This window comes from Chlamydotis macqueenii, chromosome 8, assembly GCF_036417535.1.
Source record: "Chlamydotis macqueenii isolate bChlMac1 chromosome 8, bChlMac1.mat, whole genome shotgun sequence".
Lineage (NCBI taxonomy): Eukaryota > Metazoa > Chordata > Aves > Otidiformes > Otididae > Chlamydotis > Chlamydotis macqueenii.
The window spans coordinates 19,970,609-19,993,692 of NC_141563.1; the positions used below are offsets into that span (position 1 = coordinate 19,970,609).

General features: G+C 37.9%; 1 protein-coding gene across 1 annotated transcript; it reads right to left on the minus strand.

Moving 5' to 3' along the window:
• Positions 1-67: 67 nt before the first annotated feature.
• On the minus strand, positions 68-23,084 carry BRDT (bromodomain testis associated). Its single transcript, XM_086753125.1, is given in 19 exon segments — positions 68-136; positions 1,324-1,483; positions 1,919-2,151; positions 2,466-2,539; positions 6,130-6,271; positions 7,519-7,631; positions 8,375-8,546; positions 9,795-9,862; positions 10,808-10,939; positions 12,427-12,540; positions 12,655-12,947; positions 13,026-13,204; positions 14,469-14,657; positions 14,828-14,956; positions 15,984-16,355; positions 17,476-17,648; positions 19,846-19,975; positions 20,706-20,843; positions 22,893-23,084. Coding segments are annotated over 19 exon segments (3,072 nt in total).

Here is a 23,084-nt window from a genome sequence, read left to right on the forward strand (position 1 = left end):
TGTAACTAGCACATTTTCAAAGCTATACAGTTTGCAGTAGTGCTGAAGTTAAGTTCTACTACAGCTTTCACTCAAGATATTCTTCAAATGATGCCATAATATCACTCTGGAGATTGATGTCAATTGTACAAGCCATCTGCAAGAAAGCAAATTAGTGTATTTTCAGAGCAGCTGGACATTAATTAATACTATGCAGGTCAAGTATTTAATAAAGATGTAAGAAAAAACTGTAAATCTTCTTCCCAAAGAATGTATGCTTCCTCTGCTATTACAAGTTTGAGTGTGCATGTTGGAAGTCCTCTCTGAAGAGAACTGAACAGGATGAAAGCTTCAGTAGACTTTATCTGAATCTAGCATGATCTCACACTGGAGTTCTTACATTCTATTGTACAATATTATGAATTTTTAAAAATATTTTTTTAAAAGTAGCAATTAAAAAACCATTTGTTACCTACAGCAATAAAACCAGTAAGTTAAAGAGGCTTAGTTTTGATATTTGAGATCAGAACAGTATAACTAGCACTTTTGTTGACACAGAGTATGTTAAAGATGATAGACAGCTTGCAACACTTGAGGTTTGAAGTTATTCAAAGGGCAAGGACTCCACTTTAAAATTTGATTTTACCATGCAATTATTCTACACTTATAGGAGCAATAGGGCCAAGCAGACAGTTTTTCATATTCCACCACTTGAAGATTGTCCTAGTTCTGGCTAGGATAGAGTTAATAATCACCTGAGCTGGGTGGAGAACTGGAGCTGGTAGCTCCTATGGCTGGGGCACCCAGCTGGGATAATTAACTAATTAGCTAACAGCTGGGGTTAATTTACCCAAATTACTGAAAGGGCTATTCCATCCCATCTGACATCATGCTCAACATATAAGTGAGGAGGGTGCTGAGTGGAGTCTCCTGCTACTTGGAAGAAACCAGGTGTAGGGATTTGTTGTAGGCCATTATACTGTATTTGTATTCCATCACTGTTTTTTTTTTCTTCTGTTATTGCTGTTAAATTTACTTTTTGTTCAATCTCAACCCATGTGCTTTTGCTGGGTTTTTTTTTTGTTTGTTTACCAATTCTGCCTTCTGTCCCACTGGAGGGTGGGAGGAATGCGAGAGAGACTGCATAGTCTGGTCCCAATCAGGGCTGAACTATGACAAAGATCTGCTTTGGATTTCCTATTTAATTTTCTAGACTAACTCTTCAGGTAGTATAGTTCTGTTGTTTTCAATCATTCAGGCCCTTTAAAATAAGGACCGGAGTTAATATTTTTTATTCTCTACTAAAATTGAAAATAAATCAGCTGGCAAGAGTCAGCAACTTACTGCTTCTCTCCTCCTGCGTTCTTGTTCCATTTTTCTAGCCGCGTTACGGTCTTGAACAAGAGTATGTTGTTGAGTTTCAGGCAGCTGCTTGCTCTTTTGTGCTTGTTGGGGCTCACAATCTGTTGCTGCCATGGCATCCAATCCTGTGCCTTCACAGCCCCTTTAAAGAAAGCAGAAGAGATCGGTATACAATAAAAGTTGTTTCTTCTTTTTCTTCATAACAAGCCTTTGCACCAAAGAGAATTCTGCAAATAAAAAAAATCAGTGCACAGCAGTCAAACTGTGGTTCTGTTTTACAGATCGATTCACAGCAATTTCCCTTTGCAAGGGCTGTGTGCGCACGATTGTTGGGCTGTAGCAGGATAAGGTTTCCTGTGTTCCATTTCCAATCTATATGTACACAGGTTTTATATACATGCTACACAAAGCTTACCTGCACTTTCTTTGACAGACATACACACAAATTTCTGTTACTTTTCGGCCTATGATGTTTCAGCCTAAGGCTGAAATTTTTCTTAAAAACAGAAAGATCAGAAAATTATTTAACTATCCAGATCATAGGCCCTGCAACTAAATGAAGCATAAAATTAAAAACCAGAATAATATTTAAACATATGCAGTTACAAACCTCTCTTTTTCTCGTGGAAGGTTTTGCAGTTCCCTCTCAGTTTGCACCAGAGGCCTTTGTAACTCCCACTCTTGCATACGCCTCTTTAATGCTGCTTTCCTAAACTCTTTGAAGCTCTCAGCAGATGCTTTTATTGGAGCTGGAAGCATCATTGCTTTACATAAGCTCACCCAGGAATCTATATTCTTAAAACCTGTATCCTGAAGTTATAAAGGAAACACAGAAGAAGCAAAAATATTCTACAACTATTAATCATCCATTGTCTGTTTAGTTCTTACAATATTACGTAATTTACTTTCTGAAATTATCAGAACCCATAGGTTTTTCTGTTTGTTTGTTTTTAGCATTAGAATAAATTTGTGCAGGTTATAACAATACCCAAGACCTATCAGACACTAAATATTTAAATCATAAAAGACCAGATTTTCAGAGAAGATCCCAGGATATGGAATTTTTTGATCCTAGTAAGTATACTCAAGCTCTTCTCCTCAAATAGGATTTGAGCAACACTTACCTTTCTTGGAAGACTTTCGGATTTTGGCTCTAGCATGTTTTTACCATTAGGTTTGTTATTAGGTATACAATGACCTGGTGGAAGAATAAAAAAGCTTTTTCACTCACATTGATTTTATGGGCTATGTTTCCTCAAATTTAAGTGATAAACATTTAATCGTTCTAGAAATTGACTTAAGAATTTACACCACACTTTATTATTCTTATTTAGTTCAGAATGACAGAAGTGGTCCCAAACATTTCCTAAGCTTAAGTTGAACTAGACCACTTCTTTCCAGTTTGGGGCAGGGAGAGGAGTTCTTAAGTTCAACTATAGATGAGAAATTAACTCCTGGTTAATTCCAGGAGGGGTCCTAGCAGAACACCCAGAATGTTTGGTCAGAAAGTCTCAACACAGCACATTTCCAGTTGCTCACATCCTGTCCCTTCCCCACCCAGCCCTCTTCCATTTTGATTCCCGCATTATTTAAGAGTGCCTCATTCATCATGTAAACTCATTTTGCCTAAAGCTCTACAGTTTAATAAAAAAAAAAAAAAAAGGAAAAAAAAATCAAATAAATTAGCCAGTAAGGGCTAGTCATCATCACATTTCCAGTAGCCTCCAGATGTATGAGTACTCCACGCTGTTACGTCTTTATTACTTGTGAAGGCAAAAAAACCCCACCACAGGCAAAGCAGAAGTGCTATTTTGACAATACTAACTTCAGATTAATGGTTCTGATATGCTCTGCTACTGTAGAAGTTCCATACTATTTTATGTGAAAAACATTTTCCCCAAACCTTTTGAGACTTCAAAAAACCTTTTTAAATGCAGATAAAATTTCCTACAGTCATTATGCTAAGCCTGAAAATAGATTTTTGTAATAGTAGGAACTGGCCAGAATACCACATGGTTAACAAAAGCAATATGTTGTAGGGTAGGGTTTGTGTTGTTTGGTGGTTTTTTTTGTTGTTGTTGTTTTTGTTTGTTTGTTTTTAAAGCTTATGTGTTACTTTGTAATATTCCTTTCTAAAGAACTTCTGGAATGAAAATCTAGTTGTACTGTGAAAAAAACATTATTTTAGAACCAGATCTAAACAACGCAAATATTTTATATCATTCAGCAATGATCCTCTGCTGCAATTTGAGATGTTTCAATATTTATTTTAAGTAAAGGTTTATTAAGAAACATAACTTTTTTTTTTTAAAGGAAAAGGATAAAGTTTTTGCATGTGTGAATCTAGAATGCTGAAGGCAGAATATCAAACCTTCAGTCAGTTTGTCATAAAAGGAGTTTTCAGAAAGAGTTCACAGCCTCCAAAAGTCAAGACAAGAACAGTGCCTAGCCCTGACCCTATGCCCCCATGCCTTGCCTCCGAGTTGGCATAATTGCAAGAGAGCAGGAGAGTTTTTACTATACAGTGGAATAAAATAGGATGAAAGACCTCTGAAGCCTCTCAAATCCTGTTGAGGAGGGTTCCAAATCCTGTTATCTCAATTCTCTGGGATTCCAGGTCCAGTTAAGCAAAATCTACCTAGATCAAATTCTGTTATCAGAGACTCATTCTCTTCCAGAGTAGTGAACCAGCATATTAAGGTTCCCTCTTAAAACAATAGGCATCTTTCTTTCATCATTCATTTGTCCTCATACAGGCAGCTTGAATATTCATAAAAGATACTTGACAGTCTCAAGCACTGAATACTCCAACATAAAGCAGGAGCTTCACATACCCCAAAATGTGTAAACCCATTGTTAAGATCAATTTGATCAACCGGCCAAGATGATTTACCTAAAGCAAACTTAAGATTAATTTAAATTTATAGTTGTATCTGTCTTAAAGCTCTAGATATAACACAGGAATATGAGGCTGTGTCAAAAATATTTCCAGCCGTAGGCTTTGAAACGTGCTGCTTACAGCAATGCCAACCTTCACAGAATCTCTCATTGAGAAATGTTGGTTTTTAATCTGGAGGGAAGCTTGTTTTTCCCAGTTTCATAAGTTAAGCTTCTTAACAAGCCATCACTGAATTCAGCAATACACCAAGCCTGCACCTATACCATTAGAGGTGTCACAAGTGTAAAATCAAGAATTCTTATTTCAGAGATACAGGTAACTCCACAGAAATTCCTGAGACAGTTGGATTCTTTACAAAATTCAGTGAGCTGCTCTAAGCATCCAATTCTAAACTGAGTTTTCCCTGCTTTGATCTAAGTAGACACATGTAGTAACGAGCACTCTCTACGCTTTCTATCAATAGATTACAGGCCCTACAACAGTTCCGGATTAGCAAAGTTTTTGTCATTAAAAAAAAAAAACAAAAAACAAAAAACAAAAACCAAAAGCCAACATCCTGCATCGCCCCCTCCCATCCACTTTTCTACAGGAGTTAATAGTGGAAAGGCTAAGATAACACTGAGCACAGTTGGGCCTCTACAACTCTCCACACAACTGTCTCTTGAAAAAGGGGAGAAGATAGAAACTGTACAAATCAAATGAGGATCAGGAATAGAAGTTAAGAGGAATAAAGACTAAACAGTAAACAATTAAGTATGGAAGGGAGCAAGCTTTCCCAAGAGTTTTGGCTATGCTTTTTTTTTTCCCTGTGAATATTAAAACAGTGAGATTGATTTACTCCTGCTTCTTTTCCCAGCTCTTTAACATATTAAGGTAACACCAGGATCTTCATACAGTCATGCAGTCTACAGGACAGGTTTTAGGCAGCCTCAAAACTTTGTAAGTGAGGATCATCAGAATTCGTGGAACTCAGGTACCAGCTCCAGCTGCTACAAATGTAAACAAAGTGGGTCAGTATGTGTGTCAAGACCATGAAAATACTGAGTAAAACATTTTGGAGAATAAATTCTCCATTTTTAGAGTTTCTTTGATACAACTCAAGTACTCAGCGTTATTCTCTGGCAACAATTGAAGAACTCATCAGTGAGAAAGCTGTGTCTTCTAATTTCATCCAGTTTTCAGAAGCTTGTTCCCTCCCCTGTTCAAGCCTACACAGGCAGTCCAGAGGAAAGAGTGAAGGAGGAACCAAACCAATGCTGTCCGGTACCACTAGGCTCTCAGCATCGATGTTCAGTGTCCAGCTCAGAACTCTTTGGTTTGAAGTATGTACAAAGTCTGATGCACCTCTGTATGGAATACAGCTTTCAGGTAACCTGTGTTCTTGTAATAATTGCAAGTTTGTCCTATGGTGAAAGCCTGTTTGACATTCCTTTATGTCAGACCCTTGTGACCAAGTGCCAGAGCTGGTAACTCAAAATACACACAAAGTGCCCTGGGAAAAGGGCTCCATGAAGCTTCAGCAGAAGACAGCTTAAAGACCAGTGAAGTTTGACAGAGCATTGATTCTCTCAAATTTCCTGGAAGACAGAGTTACTTATCCTTTGTACTAAATTCAGAAAGCTAATTTCTTAAATCAAAAAGTCAATTGGTTTATATATTTTAACACAGAACAAGAACCAAGCATCCATTTAACTTCACTTTTTTTTTCCCCTAGAAAGACAGAAAATAACAAAAAAGAGCAAGCAAGGGAAAACCGCACACTCTCCATTATTCTGCAAACTAGTTAGTGTACAAGCGTTCAGTGTTTTATTTCTTTAAACCAGGTTCATATACATTTTTAACTCCACATGCCCGATATCAGTTACAGCTTTTATTATGACAATACATACTTTGTTCTTGACTTATGGATATTGAATCAGCAATTCTCTCACTGGCCTTGCTTTGAAGTTTATTTGATTTGTCTAGATGTATTGTTTCCTCATCTTCTTTACTCCGATCAGCACTGTCCACCTGGGAAGTTGTGTTGGATACCTAGAAGAGAAGTTAGACTTCAAAATATGTTCATGTGAATTCTTATTATACAGCAACAAGATTAAAGATTTAGAAGCTTAGAGCAGTAAATTGTTGTAAACAACAGGGAAGAATTAGATTTAATTCATATTATGGTAGTCAAAGCAAGTTCTTACATTAACACTTTGGATTTAGAACATGAACTGCTCAGAGATACCAAGGGACAGAGTGTGTAGAGTATGAGAAACTGATAAAAGCTCTTTAACCCTTAACATGGTACAGCAGAACAGAAGTTGGCTTTTACTCTTGTAAAGCCAGTTGCTCCTCTCTAGCTTATGGATCAGGGCAAAGGGCAGCTCTATTACTTCAGTTCAGTGGTAGTTTTTCCTCTGTGCACAATTGTGTAGTAGTCCCCTTGAACTGGGGAAGGTGTTGCACAAACTGGAGTCTCATAATATATACTGCTTGCTGCCTTTGGATAGTGGATGCAAGTGGAAAAGGGTAAGTTGCTTTTCTTCCTTTCTTGCAGGACACATTCTTGTGCTCATAGATTCCAGAGGTAGTTTCTATTCATTTCAGAAAATAAAAAGCTATAAAACTTGGCTAAAGCAGCTATGTTTGAAACCATGTTCAGGAAGACAAACATCTTAAGATGGAAGAGATCATGCTGCTGCAGTAACATCAGTAAGTTCCTTTGTAACACAGAGGCCCTTCTCACCAGGATACTCTCCAAGAATATATTAGGACAGAAATCACAATGACTAAATATTTTATAACTCATCTATGGCCCTAAAAGCCCCAGTTTAGGAATAGGAAAAAAAAAAGCAACACACTTTCTCAGGATAGCCTCCAACATCTTTCAGGGTGTTGCTGAGCCTACCAGGTTTGTATTTCTGGCATTTCTGGTGAAACTGTAGGTTTACAGAGTGGGCTTTTAACCTGTAAGTGTGCAAGGGTTACTTAAGTTTAGGCTATAGCACTGAAGAGAAATAAAATAAGCTTTATAGTACATCATAAACTTGATATATTGATCAGCCAAACTCTTTCCTTTTATGTTGCAGCCAGCAGGCAATGAATTAATGCCCAATTAAAGGATAAGAATCACTTTGTTAGTGGGGTTTTAGATAACTTTTCTTGTAAACCTGAAGTGGCCTTCATTGCATCGAAGTCAAGCCTGGAGTATTACATTAGATCTTATTTAAAGGAGTAGGAACATACTTTAAAGAAGTTATTTGAAATCAATGCATTGGAGATAAGCATGTATTCACCTCTGCAAGAGCATGTGTGGCCTGAGTGACAGAAGACTCATTTGTTCTTGAAGTACGTGGAGGAGTTTGCTGGTCTGGAGCATCGAGCAGAGCAGATACAGCTTTGATTATACCTGAGAAAGAAGTAGTGTATGTTTTCCCCTCACATGCAAAGTGCAGTCCTGCATCTCAAAATTAGGTCGCTGTTTAGAAGTGTGGATGAACTGGATATGAAGATAAGTATCCTAACTGCACAATTTGAGACAGTTATTTTTCATTAGTTTTTAATTGATTTCTCAGTTAATCAGCTACCAGCTCAAGCTGTCTTTTACTAAAAACTCATAAGTGGCTGAAGTTATTAGACCTTTTGAAGTGAGGGAGGGAAAAGAATAGCTCCTTGGATCAAGTTTCTAAGCAACTTAGTATCTGATATGTCTAGACAACAGCAATCAGAAGGCTTATGGCACCAAGCCTTAAATTCAGCTAACAAGGATTTCAGAGATGAACTTGAGTGGTGGTCAGGGGTTTAAGCATCTAATTCCTGCCTTAAGGTGCTCAGCACTTCCTGTAACCCAGGGTTCATTAAGGTGTCATTTTCCATCTCAGAGGGAGGCATGAGCACATTCCCTGTTTTAATTCTATTCCACTCCACCGCAAGTGCCCCAGTAATCTGAAATCCTAGCCCATTCTCAGTGCTGCCACACCTTTATTTACATTGTGCTCTTTATAGTCCATACCCTGCAAGAACTTTTTCCTTTACCCACTTGATAACCTCCAAAACCCCAAGATAAAGCTTATTGAGCAATACAAATATTAGTCCTGCCATCCCCTCTTTCCTCAGCAAACGTAGCCATGATTCTTGCCTTAAAGATGTTACCTGAGGGAGACTGGACATTTTGTTCTGATGGTTTAAGTGATCTATTCTGTAAAGGCAGAGGTCTCCGCAGTACATTGGGAGGTGGCTGCTGCAGTTCAGATGATCCATGAGTTTGCAAGCTACTAGTAAGAGATGGGGGCTGTGCTTGCAGGACAGCACTGCAGGATGTCCTCTGTAAACACAGTGGTACTCTCTAGAAAGAGATTGCAGTAAATATAACCAAATCTCAATTTTTATACCTGTTTGATCCCTTTTACCCACCACTGCCTTGTTTCCTCAGTAGTCCTTATATTGCAATACTAATCTAGCATTTTCTAAGAGTTTAGATGACAAAAACCTATGAGGTAAAGTGCACTGCCTTGGTCTGAAAGATACAAAAAAAACAACCAACCAACAAAAAAACCAATAAACCCCATGACAACAAAATGTAGTGTGAGGATTTGAAGTATGATGTCTGCTGTTACTCAGAAAGTCAGTTAGGGGCTGTTATAACTGACCAAGCTGAAGCTGAATTCCTGTATCCTGTGTTCTCGAAGTTTGTTGCTGTCATTCTGTCACTGTAGAGGCTGCACTTTTAAACAGACAAAAAAAAAGGGTGTTGCATAATTCCTCCCCTCAGACAAAAAAAAAAAAAAAAAAAAAAAAAAAAAGGTGTTGCATAATTCCTCCCCTCAGTCCTTGCTTATGAAGATGCAGAAGGAGCAGCTGAATAATAAAATTGCAGCCTAGTTTCTTGTATCCAACTAAGCACTTTAAGTGAAAGCAAGTCTATTGTAAGAAGATGCTGTGCTATAATCTTGCTTTGAAATCCAAGGTCTCTATCTCTGCTAGCTTCAAGGGAAAACGTGAAAGGCAGCTAACCCTGACAAGAATTAACACCCACTGTATATACAGGAATAGAGCAATTCAATCTTGGAAACATTAAAAATTATTTCTAGATAAAGCTGCTGTTGCTTATAATACCATAGCAATATAAGAGATCCTAAAAATATATTAAATTGTACAATTTATTTATTTTCAGGTATAGAAGTAAGGTTATTCATAGATGAAAGAAAATATTTAAATGGGGTTTACACTGTTTATTAGGTCAATTCGATACTCAAAGATCAAGTTGCAGAGGATTTTCCTTTTTTTTGTGGGGTGGATGGGGTGGAGTGTGGGGAACATTGTCCTTCACCCAGCACTGAATTACCACAGTGATTATAAAAGGTAAAAGCCTCAGGAGTTCTCCCAGTACATCAGTTTCTATACAGGTACATAAACTACTTTTAACAAACTGGAGATTTTACATCTCCATGTGAATCAGTCCTACAGAACAAGTTGCATTCAAGCCATATGCATTATTTCCTGATAGACTTGTATAATTTCCATCCTAAACTTTGTTTAGGATGAAACTATTATATCCTTCCCATCAGTTTACCTTAGGCTTTTCCATAGAAGTGGAACAGTTCTGCATATCTCCAGTCTGTTTTGAGCAGGTTTCTGTAACTGTAAATATAGCAAGGTGAGCAAAAAGAGGGGGGTGGAAAAAAAAAAAAGTCATTCACATGTGTTTCATTATTCACATATACAAGATATGAGCTGCAGTTGTACCTACAGCACCAAACCTCACACTGAAAAGTACATTCTCCTCTTGAATACTTTGACTTCAGCTTGATGTGTTTAGAGAACTTCTCCCAGATATAAAGAAAGACCACAAAGATTCCTGCAGGATCAAGGTCTTTGCTGCCATCAATTACTTTACTATGTTTGCTTCCCCACACTGCAAAGGGTTGATCATTCATCTCACCTTACAGTGTTACCTCATGCAGATATCTACATTGTAGTCTTCCAGTTTGGTATTTCTATTCTGTCCTAGAAAACTAAGAAGTTCTCTGTACAGAGAGAAGCATCATTCTGATATCCTGATGCTGCAGCGCTGCAGTGTCCCTTAAACAAGCTTGAGTCAGCTTAAACATTAGGGTAGACTTTAGCTCTACAGTCCGGGCTGTGTGCACTTTTGTCCCTCAGCTTCAGGACAAAGCCTTACCTGCAAGGTAAGGCACTCTTCATGCTACAGACCAGAAGAGGAAAATAAAGTAAATTGTACTTTCTAAATGGAATCAAAACCAGAAGAGTAAGCTATAGCCTAATAGTCAAGTCTCCAGGTTAGATAGAGACCTCTTGCTAGCTCATTTTGGTATCTGAATTTTTTCACTGGTAAGTTAAGTTGGTGTTTGGGAGGTTTTTTGTTTTTGTTGGCTTTTGTGTTTGTTCCATCCCCACCTCCCAACTCAGTATTAAGACACTCATTTAATAGCACTGCAATTGAGCCTTCAACATGGAGCAAACCTACAAGGGTAACTGAAATTATTAATAAGTGTGTGGAACAGTAGATGCTAACTGAGAAGGTAGATGTTTTGCCTACAGAAACACAAAAGGAAGCTTTCTGACCCCATTCAGAGTCACTGCTGTCTGAGGAGCTAGAACCACTGCTAGTGCTGCTGCCAGAGGCTGAGGAGCTGCTGCTGTTGCTGGTATCACTCAGTCTCCTTGGTCCAATACTGGACTCAGCATTGTTTTCAACTGCAGGAGAAAAAAAAAAAAATTGTAACAACCTGCAGTAGAGCAGTCTTCCTGTACAAAGACTAGGGTGAACTTAGTTATGTCTGTTCTCCCACATAACAGTTCATCTTCTGACATTTCCTTGTTCATTGTCCATTTAGCAGTGGAGTTGAGAGCTTTATAGAAGAGGGAAATTTATCCCTGAATGAACAAAATAGCCAAGGAGGAGCTGTAATTACACAACTTGCAATCCTAAAGTAGGTTAAAACTGTGCCGTCTTAAGACACAATTCAAGCAATTTTTCCCCATAAGTTTTCCTGCTCTTAAAAATCTGCTTCTGTGCTTGCTGCTGCTGCCAGACTTGCACGCTGAGGTCTTCATCTATAGCCAACTCCCCACTTTCCCAAGCCATATGTACTCCAGAATTGTAATCTTTTGCCACCTCCTCACCATCTGACTATTTTGCATCTGCAGGGTTGATTTAACTCAGCTTATAGTGATTTTGCAGTCAAAAAGCTTTTTCAAAGTGCGTTGCTCTGATGGAAGCTTTGGCAAGGAGAAGCCTCATGGATACCCGTTTCCCTGGACACGGGTCTTTGTCTCCTCCCTCTCCCTGCAACCTATCCTTTGCAATTGATTTCAGCTGCTTCTTTAAGCTTTTTTTTTTCTATGATGTTTTCAAGCCATCACATATACCAGGCAGGAAAGCTGTTACCTGAGCTAATACTGGATGCAAACCTATGTCTTGCAGGGCTGATTCTATCATTCTGCTAACTGGTTTCACATCAGAGCTTAAATACATATCCGATAGAAGGCAATAATAGCAGTCACTAGTTTAATGAGGAACAACTTGACCTATAATAGTACCATCAGCTGCATTTATCTGTTCTCAGTCTCTGCATGAGAACCACCTGTAACTGTAGATATGCTCAAGTACACACAATTTCTGGCTTTGATATTGAAATGTGTTATTGCCTGAAAAACTGAGTTGATTCTCCTATGGCACTTCCTTAAGACTAAGGCAACACAGCACACCTGTCACTGTTGCAGAAGTTCTGCTAGCATGACAGCGTTAGTGAGGCTGCAGTCTAACAAGTATGACTGGAGTTTGTTGTTCTCTAATCTGTAAGCCACAGAAAGTGAACTGCAAACAAAAGCATAGGCTGTGGGACGCTCCCCACCCCCGCCACCCATGTTTTGTATGTCAGCATAAGGGAGAAGGTGTTCAGTTTCCCTTAAGGTCTGAAGCTGTTATCTTTACTGTCACAAAGGATTATGTGCAAGAATAAGGAAGATGTTTTGGACAGGACAAGTAGCTGACCAAATTTGCTGCTGTGACTTGAACTCATTCAACATAGGAAGAATTTTAAGATTAGCAATGGGAAGCCTAAGACCTCAACTGTTCTGAGAAGAAAGTCCCCAGCTGCATGACAGTACATAAGCCCAAGGGGAGAATCCCACTTTAAGCTATTTCCATTGCAAATGAATAAAAGTATGAGTCATATTACACTTGAAGTTCTCCTTCTTTGGGTTTAGTTGACCACTGACATCCAGTAATCTCTTCTCTAGCTCTTGTTTCCTCTCAGAATTAAGTTGTTCTTTTGACTTCGTTGTTTTCTTAGCTGCATGGGAAACAGAAGTTGACATTGCAGTAAACAAAGTAAATCTAGTTTGTTGTGGCTTTTATTATTTTTTTTTTTGATGTTTGTTTTTAAAGCATCATTTATGCTACATACCCCACTGCTTTCTTGGTCTCTTCCTCAAACAGGTTGCCACATATTTCTTTAGTTCTCTGAGAGTTGAAGCCTTTAAAGTTTCAAAGTCTATTTCTATCTCATCAGGGTTAGAGTTTCTCAGTGAAGGTTCTCTTGACTGTATTATATGGACTACTTTCTCAAGCTTATCTCCAGGGAGTTTATTTATGTCCAAACTCAACTGTCTCTTTTCATCGTAATTCATAGGCTTGGCACCATCTTCATCTTCTGACTTACATGCCAACAAGATCTGCTGCATGGTTTTCTTTGATTGACTGCAAGAAAAGAAAACCTGTACTGCAGTAACAGCAGTTTAAAATAATTTGGCACCCACACAAGTCCCCCACACTTACATGTTTAAAGACAGCTTTTTCTTAGATTTCTTGTGTTTTAGATTTTTCTTTTGAATCAGCTTTATTTTGGCTTTCTCCTTGTTCTTACTTTTCTCCCTTTTAGCCTTCCCCTTTGTCTTTTTCAGTCTAGGTAAGTACGCTCTGGTCAAAGCCCGCAACTGCTGATGAACAGCTTTAAGCTATAAAAACAAAACAAAAAAAAACCTGTAATGCTGAGAATCTTAGCCAATGTGGGATGAACAATAAATGATCCCTAAATATCACAGAAGATTTGTGGCAGCTGATCTGATATTAATGTTTGCTTTCCAAACGAGGTTTATTTCCAAGCATCTTACTAGATTAGTCACAGGCTATGTATATAGAAGATGCCGACATTTCTAACAGCATATGTCTTCTAGCATCCTGTGAAGATTAAAAAAAAAAAAAAAGCAAAAATCACTGTAGGAGCATCCAGCAGCTTCTCTAATTTCAAGCATTTGGGAAGCACATAAGTGCCTTATTAGATTAGATCTCTACAACATTATTGAATTAGGCTAGTGGGATTGGGCTTGTGCATCTTCAACACAGAAATCCCAGATATTTTACAGTATAAAATGGCTAGTTAGGACATGGTAACAGCTTCAGAGGAAGACCTAACACAGGTTTGTTTAAACTTCATATAAATTAGAAGAAAGATGGACAGACAATGAGAATTAAAATTCAGACATACTGAAGTGTTTCACTATTGCAAAGGTTGTCTTGTAGACTTTTGGCTGTCCTCATGCCTATATTGATAAATTGATCATGTATGTGCTACTCTGACAAATACTGAAAAAATAAACTGCCCCTCATTTGACTAGCAGAACAAATTCTAGTTTTCCCTGTAGTGTGTAGATACAGCAGCAGCAGGTTAAAGTGTTACGTTCAAGCAAAAGCAATACTTGTTCCACTCTTAGCCAGTGAAGCAAAGCCATGCTTCATATTAGCAGAAGCATGAGATTCCTTCTGTTTTACTTCATACTGAGCATTCTGAAGTAGAATTTAATAACTTGCTTTTGTGTGGCTCAAAAGAGACTGAGCAAAAAACCAGCGCTCTTCAACCATATGAAGGAAATGCCATTTTTAGAAGAATATGCCACTAAGCTATGTGTGGAGTATCTGGATGCTCTCATCATACCACAGCAATACAGTTTTATTTTTCAGAAGTGTGAGAGTCATCTGAAAAAATGGTAGGCCAGAGCACTAGACCAATGATTCACTAAGACTAGTATGTGTTTGCTGATGCACTATTCACTTCACATTTAAAGCTGCTTCCAAACAGGAATAAAAGTTGTGTATTAAGAAATACAAGTGACTGGAATATTTTAAATACTGATTCTTGGAGCTAAGCCTTAGAATGGACAATTGCAAGTGGCACCATCAGGGAGATTATAACAGTCATGCACATTGACTAGTAATGCTTACTTGCTCCTGAAGCTTTGCAAGGTGCACTGTTCTTTTCTGTTCAGAGTCTTCAGATGATTTTTCTTCAGAAGAGTCATCATTACTGCTCTCACTGGAATCAGCTTCTGTCATTTCTCTCATGGGCTGTGGCAGAGGAACACTTGCAACAGGTTCATCAGGAATTTTGGCAAAGTGCCTCTCAAAAACATCCTGAAGAGTTAGGTTCAGGAAAAGCAAAGAGGTCAGTGTGTTTTTCACATGCATATTTTCTAGAACTAGAAGTTGGTAACATTAGTAGATGCTACATCAGGGAATGAGATAACAACAGAAGAATCTTATAGTCCTACTCTTTATCAAGTCTGACTTAAGTGATAACTCACCTGAAGTTTTCTTGCCATAGCAACTATTTCATGGTCTGGAGAATTATGTTTGTAGCAGCTGATGAACATTAGTCTAACATCTGCAGCAAATTCTTGTATATCTTTATATTCAAAGTTATCCATTTTCTTCTAGAGGAAAATAAAATTAATGCACATTTAGAACTTAAAAGTGGAGAGCATCACCATGAACTGGCAGAAAGAGGAGGAACAATGTTGACATCCAGTATCAGGTTCATCTTGTATCAGACAGTAGATACTGTAAAAATCATTACGGAAAAACCTGCTTCTCATTTCAACATTGTACCTTTAACAAAGTAAGAGAATTTCCTCTTTCAAACAGATTTGCTAACTGTAATTGCTGTAAGGACTTTGTAGTACTAGTTTCAGCACTAGGTCAAGACAACAACGTTCAGGTGATTTTATTTGTTCATGTACTCAGCACTTGTTTTTTGATTCTAAGCACAGTACTTATTCAAAGCCCATAATATTTGAGTCAAAGTAACAGGCTAGAAATTGGGAAATAACCTTTATATTGCACAAGCCAGTTTTCAAGATAATTCAATAGGCTATTGAAATTCAACCCTTCCCACAAAGATGGATCCTAACTTGGCTAAATACTTCAACCCGACAGATATGCCCTGTGTTCACAAAGCACTGGCCACATATCTCCACCTAGAAGGGTTCCTTTTCACAGAGAATGTGAAAGGTGTCCCATAAATATCCAGTGTGGAGGTTTCAGGGCCCTTCACCAAGGATAGTTAGATTCAGAGAGAAGCAGACATTGGCATTACAGAATTACATTTTGTTTTATAGAGCATTAGCAACAGCATTGTGTATACAGACTGAAAGATATTTAACATGCAGCCTATCTGGAAGTGCTTCATGGAGATAGTAACTCCATCACTACTTATATTAGCTTTTTCAACAGATAAGTGGATTAGCCACTATGCACACAGTCACAATGAGACAGACTTTCTTCAGCAAGCTGTGGTTTAGTTTGTTGAGAGAAAAGTGGATATGGTTTCTCTGCCCATTGTTTCTTTCAAAGAAGTAGCTTTCATGACACCTTTTCATCTAACACTAATAAAATCCAATCATTACAGAAGTTATTCAGGCAAGCACACAAATAGTGCAGTTCCCTCCAAAACATACTTACTTTAATGGTTCCCAGGTCTGTAGGACATTTGGTGATCCCTTGATTCTCACCAAGGGAGAAAGATGCAACATCTACAGGTTTTAAGAAAGGCCAGGCATATGCTGCATGTTTCTTTGAAAACATTTCTTTAAGTATTTCATTACAATGTTTTAGTTGTTCTGACAATGAAATCTTTTTAAGAATTTCAGGTGGCTGTTGAGAATCTGGCAAGTATCTCTTCAGAAGCTTATTTGGTATCATATGTTCATTTTCACGTCTCTGTGCTTTAACAGCTTTTCTTTTATTAAATGTTGCTGAAGATTCACCACTTGCTGTGAATATTGAAGCAGTAGGAGTTGTAGTGTCAGCCTTCCTTTTCACACCTTTTTTTGCCTAGGAAAATAAAATTTTATAGTCTAATACAGGTGTCTAGAACAGTGAGAAAGTGGTCAGCTTTCAGACTACACACACAAAGAATATTTTAAAAAAGTGTCAGAACCTTTACAGCTATTGAAGTCAGAGCAGAACATGGCACTTCCACAAATTTATACTGAAAACCTACAAGGCATTACAAGATCAGCACACTGGGCTCAATCTTACATGTAAAGGAGAGAACAGAGTGTACTGCAGGTCAGGTTGTGGTCAGTCTTTAGCCATTTGGGAAGAGTCCAAGAAGCTGATAGGTTATGAAATTGCTATGAGAACTGTCATGGGAGGGGGAAAAAATACTGCAATTCCTTTTAAGCATGATTGAGGATTTTATGTATAAAGTTTATGTATTTTTCTTTAACCTGGGTGGTATTTGCTTTGGAACCAATACAATGTGTGCTTTGTCAGTGTTTAGACTCTTCAGTAAAGTGTAAATATACACTGTCGGAGAGCCTGGCACATGTGCCTTTTCTTCATTGGAAGAGCAAAACCAAAACTAAGTCAATACAAGAGTGTTTATCTGATGAAAATGTCAGATGTTCACATACAATTCAGATTGCAGTTAACAAGAATTTGCTTTTGTGGGTTTCCTTCCAGGCTAGTAACACAGTGTTTAAGCAAACATGCTATTCTTTTGGAATCAAGCATTTGATTTATATTGAAAACATGAAAAGTTATTAAATCAAACTTAGAAAGTTTTATTTTAATACTAAATACTTTAATACTACCCCTCAATGAAAGAACAGTTTCTACATCAAGGTGAAGCCTGCAGAAGTGTAGTAGTACAACTGAAGAATGACCATCTTACAGTTCACTTTGTTTCTTTGAGAACAACATTTTAAAGCCACGCTTATAAGAAAAGATATACCAAGCAGTCGTCCCAATTTCTGCTTGGTTTCTAGAATTAGTACTGGCCCAGTTATTTAGCAGAGACCTAGAAGATTTAATATAGATCTTTTACTATAATCTATCACAATAGAAGTTTTGAAGAGATACTGCAATAAGCATGGCTCCTATGGTTTTGCTGTTAGTGCCTGAAGCAGCAATTTCAATACTTTCCTGACAGTTGTTTGAGGAAACTTACTTTTGTTATAGGGACTGCAGTTGGTGTCACAGCAGTCAGCTGAGCTGCAGACAGAGGAGCCAGTGTAACCTGATGTGGTTCTTGAGTCATCACTGGAGGCTGCTGACGGCTTTCAGCTTGTTTCTGCATTGCGCTTTGTTTATCTGAAGTCCCAGGGTTGGGTTCCTGTGTTTCTGATTATTTTAAAACAGAAAGTTTTTAATTTTTTAAAAATTTTAAATTTAAAATTTTTAAAAACAGAAAGTTTTAAAATTAGGTCTTAAATGTTGCAGTTAATTTCTTCCATTATCAAATTGAACAGTTGTCAACAGAATCACTCTTTCACACCCAAACTACACAAGTAAGTACAAACAAGAGCATTGTTACATTCAGCAACATTGGTATCCTCCTCTACTCAGCACTGTTAGTACCTCAGCTAGAATATTGTACCCAGTTACACACATTTGGCTTCAAGGAAGCTGTGGATCAACCTCCAAGGTAAGATTAAAAAGAGATATCACACTAAAATCTGTACATTGTAAAAACATTCTTGCCAAGACAGTAAATTTGTTTTCTACATATGCATAAAGATCAAGCAGCAAAGGGTGCATCAAACTGCATATGAAGGTTCAAGTTTCCTAAGCACACTAAGACCTGTATATATTGCTTCGCAATATTACAGATATCCATCACTGATTTGGGCACAGTTTAGACCAATACTTTTCTGTATTTGATTTGGCTGGTTAGATTACCAATTCCTTTTCCCACTCTGTGATTCTGTTTAGTTCCCATAGATGTTCACATCTATTAGTTTATGTAACAACACTGAGTTACACCATGACATTCTCTGAAATGTAAGTCAGTTGCCTTTTTTTAAAGGAAAATAAGTTGTGTGTATATATTTGTCTCTAAAGCCAAAGTCTGCAAAAGATGGGACAGAAATATTTCCTTGATCATAGCAGCATGTTCTACTATTCGATTCCAAAAGAAGTGCTTAGAACATTTAAAAATTTGTACAAGCTGCATGTTTGTACATGCAAAGGGAATGAGAGGACTTAAGCAGCATTAATACCAGCAAGATGTTACAAAAGCATCTCGACAAATTGTTGCAATCGTTTGAAACCAAAAAGATAACTCAACTTCCAACACATTTCTCAACAGAAATCTTTTCTGGGAGTGGCTTCTACCTGTTTAACCAACATATTCTGCCAAGGCCATTAATTGTTTGAGATGCAATTAATTGATGAGATTTTACTCTAATAATCTAATAAGAGTGAAAAGCCAGACGAGTATCCTCCTCTTCATTCTAACCTGCTAAAAATTCCTGTGAAAGGACCAAGAAATTCACTGCTTTTCCATATCCATCTACCAGATCACTGAAAGTTATTGTTGCTCCTCAAATATACTTTGACAAGAAAGCCACATAAATCTATCAAACTCTAACACTATTTTGAAGAAATACTTGTTTCAGGTACTACCAGCAACAAGGACCACCATACCACGAATAGCAGTAAGAGGAAGTAAATGACATCATCAGGAGACTTTGAAGAGCTGTAGAGTTGCATAGCTAAATAATAAGAGCATCTGTTAAGTGACTCAGTAAGAACAGAGATAGCTAAGATCACTGCTCCATGGCTGTCAGAAGGCAAACAATTAAGAAGTATCAGGGTAAAGAAGTGTTGCAGCTCTTTCAAGACATAGCTAACATTTTCCCAACAACCGAGAGCAGTACCTCCAAGCAAAAATTTGGAAGACTACCCTGGAGGTCTCCAAATTAGCCCATTGAGATGCATATATGATTCCTGGCACCGCAGTCTTACTATTGCAATATAAATATCTATTCTTTGGCAATGGGGAGAGCTTAGATGTACAAGTCCTCACTTCTACAAGTGAAAAAGGTTATAAGAGCAACTAAAAAGACATAGGAAGTCAGTAATGAGTAATAAGTTGCAGCAGCTAATCACCTGGCCCCTTGCAATTGGGCTTCCCAATGTCACATCAAGCACTTACTATGTAATTTCCTCATTAAGTTTGAGATATCTTGACTAAATAATCCTTTTTATGGGCTATAGCACTGCATTTCACCAGAAGTTTGCCTGTGAAGTTTGCTGTTAGACTACTGATGAAGCTGTTAATTTTTATTTTTACACCTTCTTAAGTATAGTTCGTTAGTAGTAAATAAATTTTTAGGTAGTATCTATAAAAAATATGGCTGCACTGAATCTGCTAAAGCCTTACAGCAATGTTGTTACTTGTCTGATATGTTCTGGGAAGAGTGAAGAACACCCCAGCTGCTCCAGAGTTGAGTTGTGACCAGATTCAGAGGATTCCCTGTTTCCAGCTTTTGCCTGTTTAGAATGTTAACAAATCAACATATAACGCAGGCCTTACCTTCTGGCTTCTTTCCCTTTCTCTTTCCTTTGTTGAGAATCACTAGTCTTTCTTCTTGTGGCATTTGGGCTATTTTCTGCATAAACACTTTTTCTAGTTCTTGGGCCATAAACACAATGTCATCACCTGGCTGCAAAACATGGTCAACAACATTCAGAGGCTGCAGTAACAGAGGGCTACCTTGTAAAATTAACAGTCTACAGAATCCTGCCCCGACAGACTGAAACAAACCACCAGTACCAGAGAGGTCTGTAAGTCCCGGCCATCCCTGCCCCCCTCAACTGACTTTAATACAAGTTGCTTCATTATTGAAATACCCTCTCCCGCTGTCCCATTGCGGTCTTACTCGCTTCATATCCAGATACTTCCCACAGCAAAGGGAAGAGGGGGTAGATCTGTAACTCTGTTATTCATTCCTATGTTCTGAAGAAAGCTGTTGAAACTTAAGGATACTAAGAAACAGCCAACAAATATCCAAGCACAGGGAGATGCTCACACTTCATGTTAGGTTAGATAAACTTGTGTGAGTGGAGTATGGCTCAAGATTGCTTGCATTGAACCTTACAGCAGTTACACAGCACTTGCTGTTTATGAGCTCTGCAACTAAAACCCAGAGATTCTGCAGGCAGAATCCTTGCACAGGAAGTACTATGTACTCAGTTCTAACAGCAGGCTAGACTTTGCTTACGTGGCCCTCAGTCAACCCTAGCAAAGCCCCCAACCTTTCAGAGAAAATAGTTTCAAAAATAATGAACACATTGACTGATTTAGTGCAGGCTCTAATAACCATTTGCTTGTTTTAGACTTGTTTGTATTGTTCAATAGAACTGGTTACTGGTAAGAGGTTACGTTTCGCATACCTTGTTATATATGTAGCAGTTCAAGAACATAGTTTTGAAGTCCTCAATGCATTCTGCAGCTTTTGTGTAGTAATTGTGTTCCAGACGCTTTTTAATGGTGCTCAAGTCCATAGGTTTCTTTATAATACTGTAATAATCCTGTGGTTTTGAAAGAGTTAGTCACACAACAAATATCTTTAATACTAGGACATGAAGATTTTTTTACACGTTTAGTTGTGAAATTGAAAGGAGAATTGCATTATGTTGGAAGGAATATTTTATTTAAAGGAAAACTTTCCCCTAGGGTCATAGGTACCACAGAACTAAGGATCCAGAGCTATACTGGTAGTAGTACTTACAAAAAGTATATGTACTTCTCATTTGTTATCTCAAAGCCATTTAACTGAAATAGCACTCCAGTTTACAGAACAGGGGGAAAGGCAGCCAAAGACACTTTGACAAAGACTCAGTCACTGACAAAAAGAAGCCGCCAAGTTTCCACAGTTGCTGATCAAATACTTCATCCCCTGGGTTCTATTGGCTCTCCTCTCAGGGTTAGTCTAGTAAAGATGTGGCAATATGACTAAAAGGCAGCTGGAATGTGAACTATTGTGATTATTTTAGTAGCATGGCTAAAAGCTCGTGGTTAAGAGCATGAGGCCAATTCCGTGCTGGTGCAGTTAAGAAATCAGAAGAGGAATATCCCCACTAAGTTCACATATACATTGTCATTGTGTGAAGTTACAACTACTTCAAGAGTTTTCTAAAGCTATCCTAACAATCTGTTTTAATGAAGTAAAAAACCCTAAATACATTATAGCACAGACCATTTGATTTACCAAAACAAAAACAAGGAAACTTAAATAATGCAGCTAATAAGTTTTGTCCATTCTGCATCTTCTAACACCTGGAGGAGAGAGGCAAAGGAGGCAAATACCTTCCTTGTCCTTGCCATGGAGCCAGAGCTTTGCTTGTTATTGTTCAGTGGCTGAACAAACACATACTTCTAGAAGTCAAGTGGCTGCCTTTGAAATCCAGAGAGGCAGAACTGGCCTGAGGCCAGCTGCAAATGTTGCTGCAACTCTGATTGAATGACTCAAATATTAACTTTAAGTGACAGCTCCTTCCAAGAAGGAAAAGGGTAAGAAGACACAGAAAGATAGTCACTTTGTGCTTTTGGACAAACTGACCAAATGAGTTTGTCATGAGAAACAGCTGCAGATAAAGGCTTTTGTCTGCTCTAAACAGAAACAATGATTCTGTAGAATTATTCTTGGAGCTTTGAGAGAACTAAATATGATCACTTAAGCTGGTGGGGGCAGGGGGAGAGTTGAAGGAAATATACCATGGTTTTATTTAACACCTTTCTACTTATCTGCTAAGAGCAGTATCTTCCACACCATCGTGTGAATAACCAGTGTTTTCATTTGAAAACTGGAGTCTAAAAATACTTGAATTAAGACAGCATGTCACAAGACATTATATTCATTCACTTTGTTGTAATTAAATTGTAACATAAATAAAACCCACAAGGCAATACAGAAGAAAAATTTAAGCATTAGATCCTCTATTTCCTACAAGAATGTTCTAACACTGTGGTATGATAACACCATATCTCTTTTTTCTCCCCTATTTTTGCAGGGAGATTTAGTTCCTCTAGAAACTTCAGAGCAAGATGCCAAAGTTGATTTGAAATTAAGAAGTACTACAAGTCTAATTACTTCTATGCATCAAACTGGATCCAGATTTGCCTATTTACTTTAGGGTCAATCAGATCTTCTTTTCCATCATAAATTATTTGACATTGAAAGAGGCCAGCTACCTCCTATTAAAAATAAAGGCAAAGAAAATACCCAACGTACAGTGTTAAGAAACATGACTAAATCAGCAGGGGAGTGGGAAGACAACAAGGCAGAATACCAACATCCAGAAACTCCAAGAGGCCTAGCTAAGCATCCCTATAATCTCAGAAATAGTCATTTTCTACAGTCTTAGATCAGAAAGCAAGTGAACAAAGATGCAGCATTTAGTACAAACAGGAGAGAAAACACCGTTTTCTTGCAGACTTGGATTAATGAAAGCAGTTCATATGCAAAAGTAGTCTCCCATGATCTTGCATCAGAAAAAAAACCTCTTTTAAACTAACATTAATTCACAAGTCCAGTAATAATTTACATATTAATACTCCAATTCCAAAATGGTTCTTACAGGAAGATTCAGTGCTGCTGCATCCACAGGCTGATGAAATGGCCAGGAAAAGTTGTGTCTCCACATGGCTTTCATGACCACCCTCTGTAAGTACTGAAGTTGGTTTGTTTGACAACCACTGTTTTTGTTATTTATATATTCTGGTGGAGGAGGGTTAATAATAACAGAATGGTGTTGGCTTTGAACAGACAT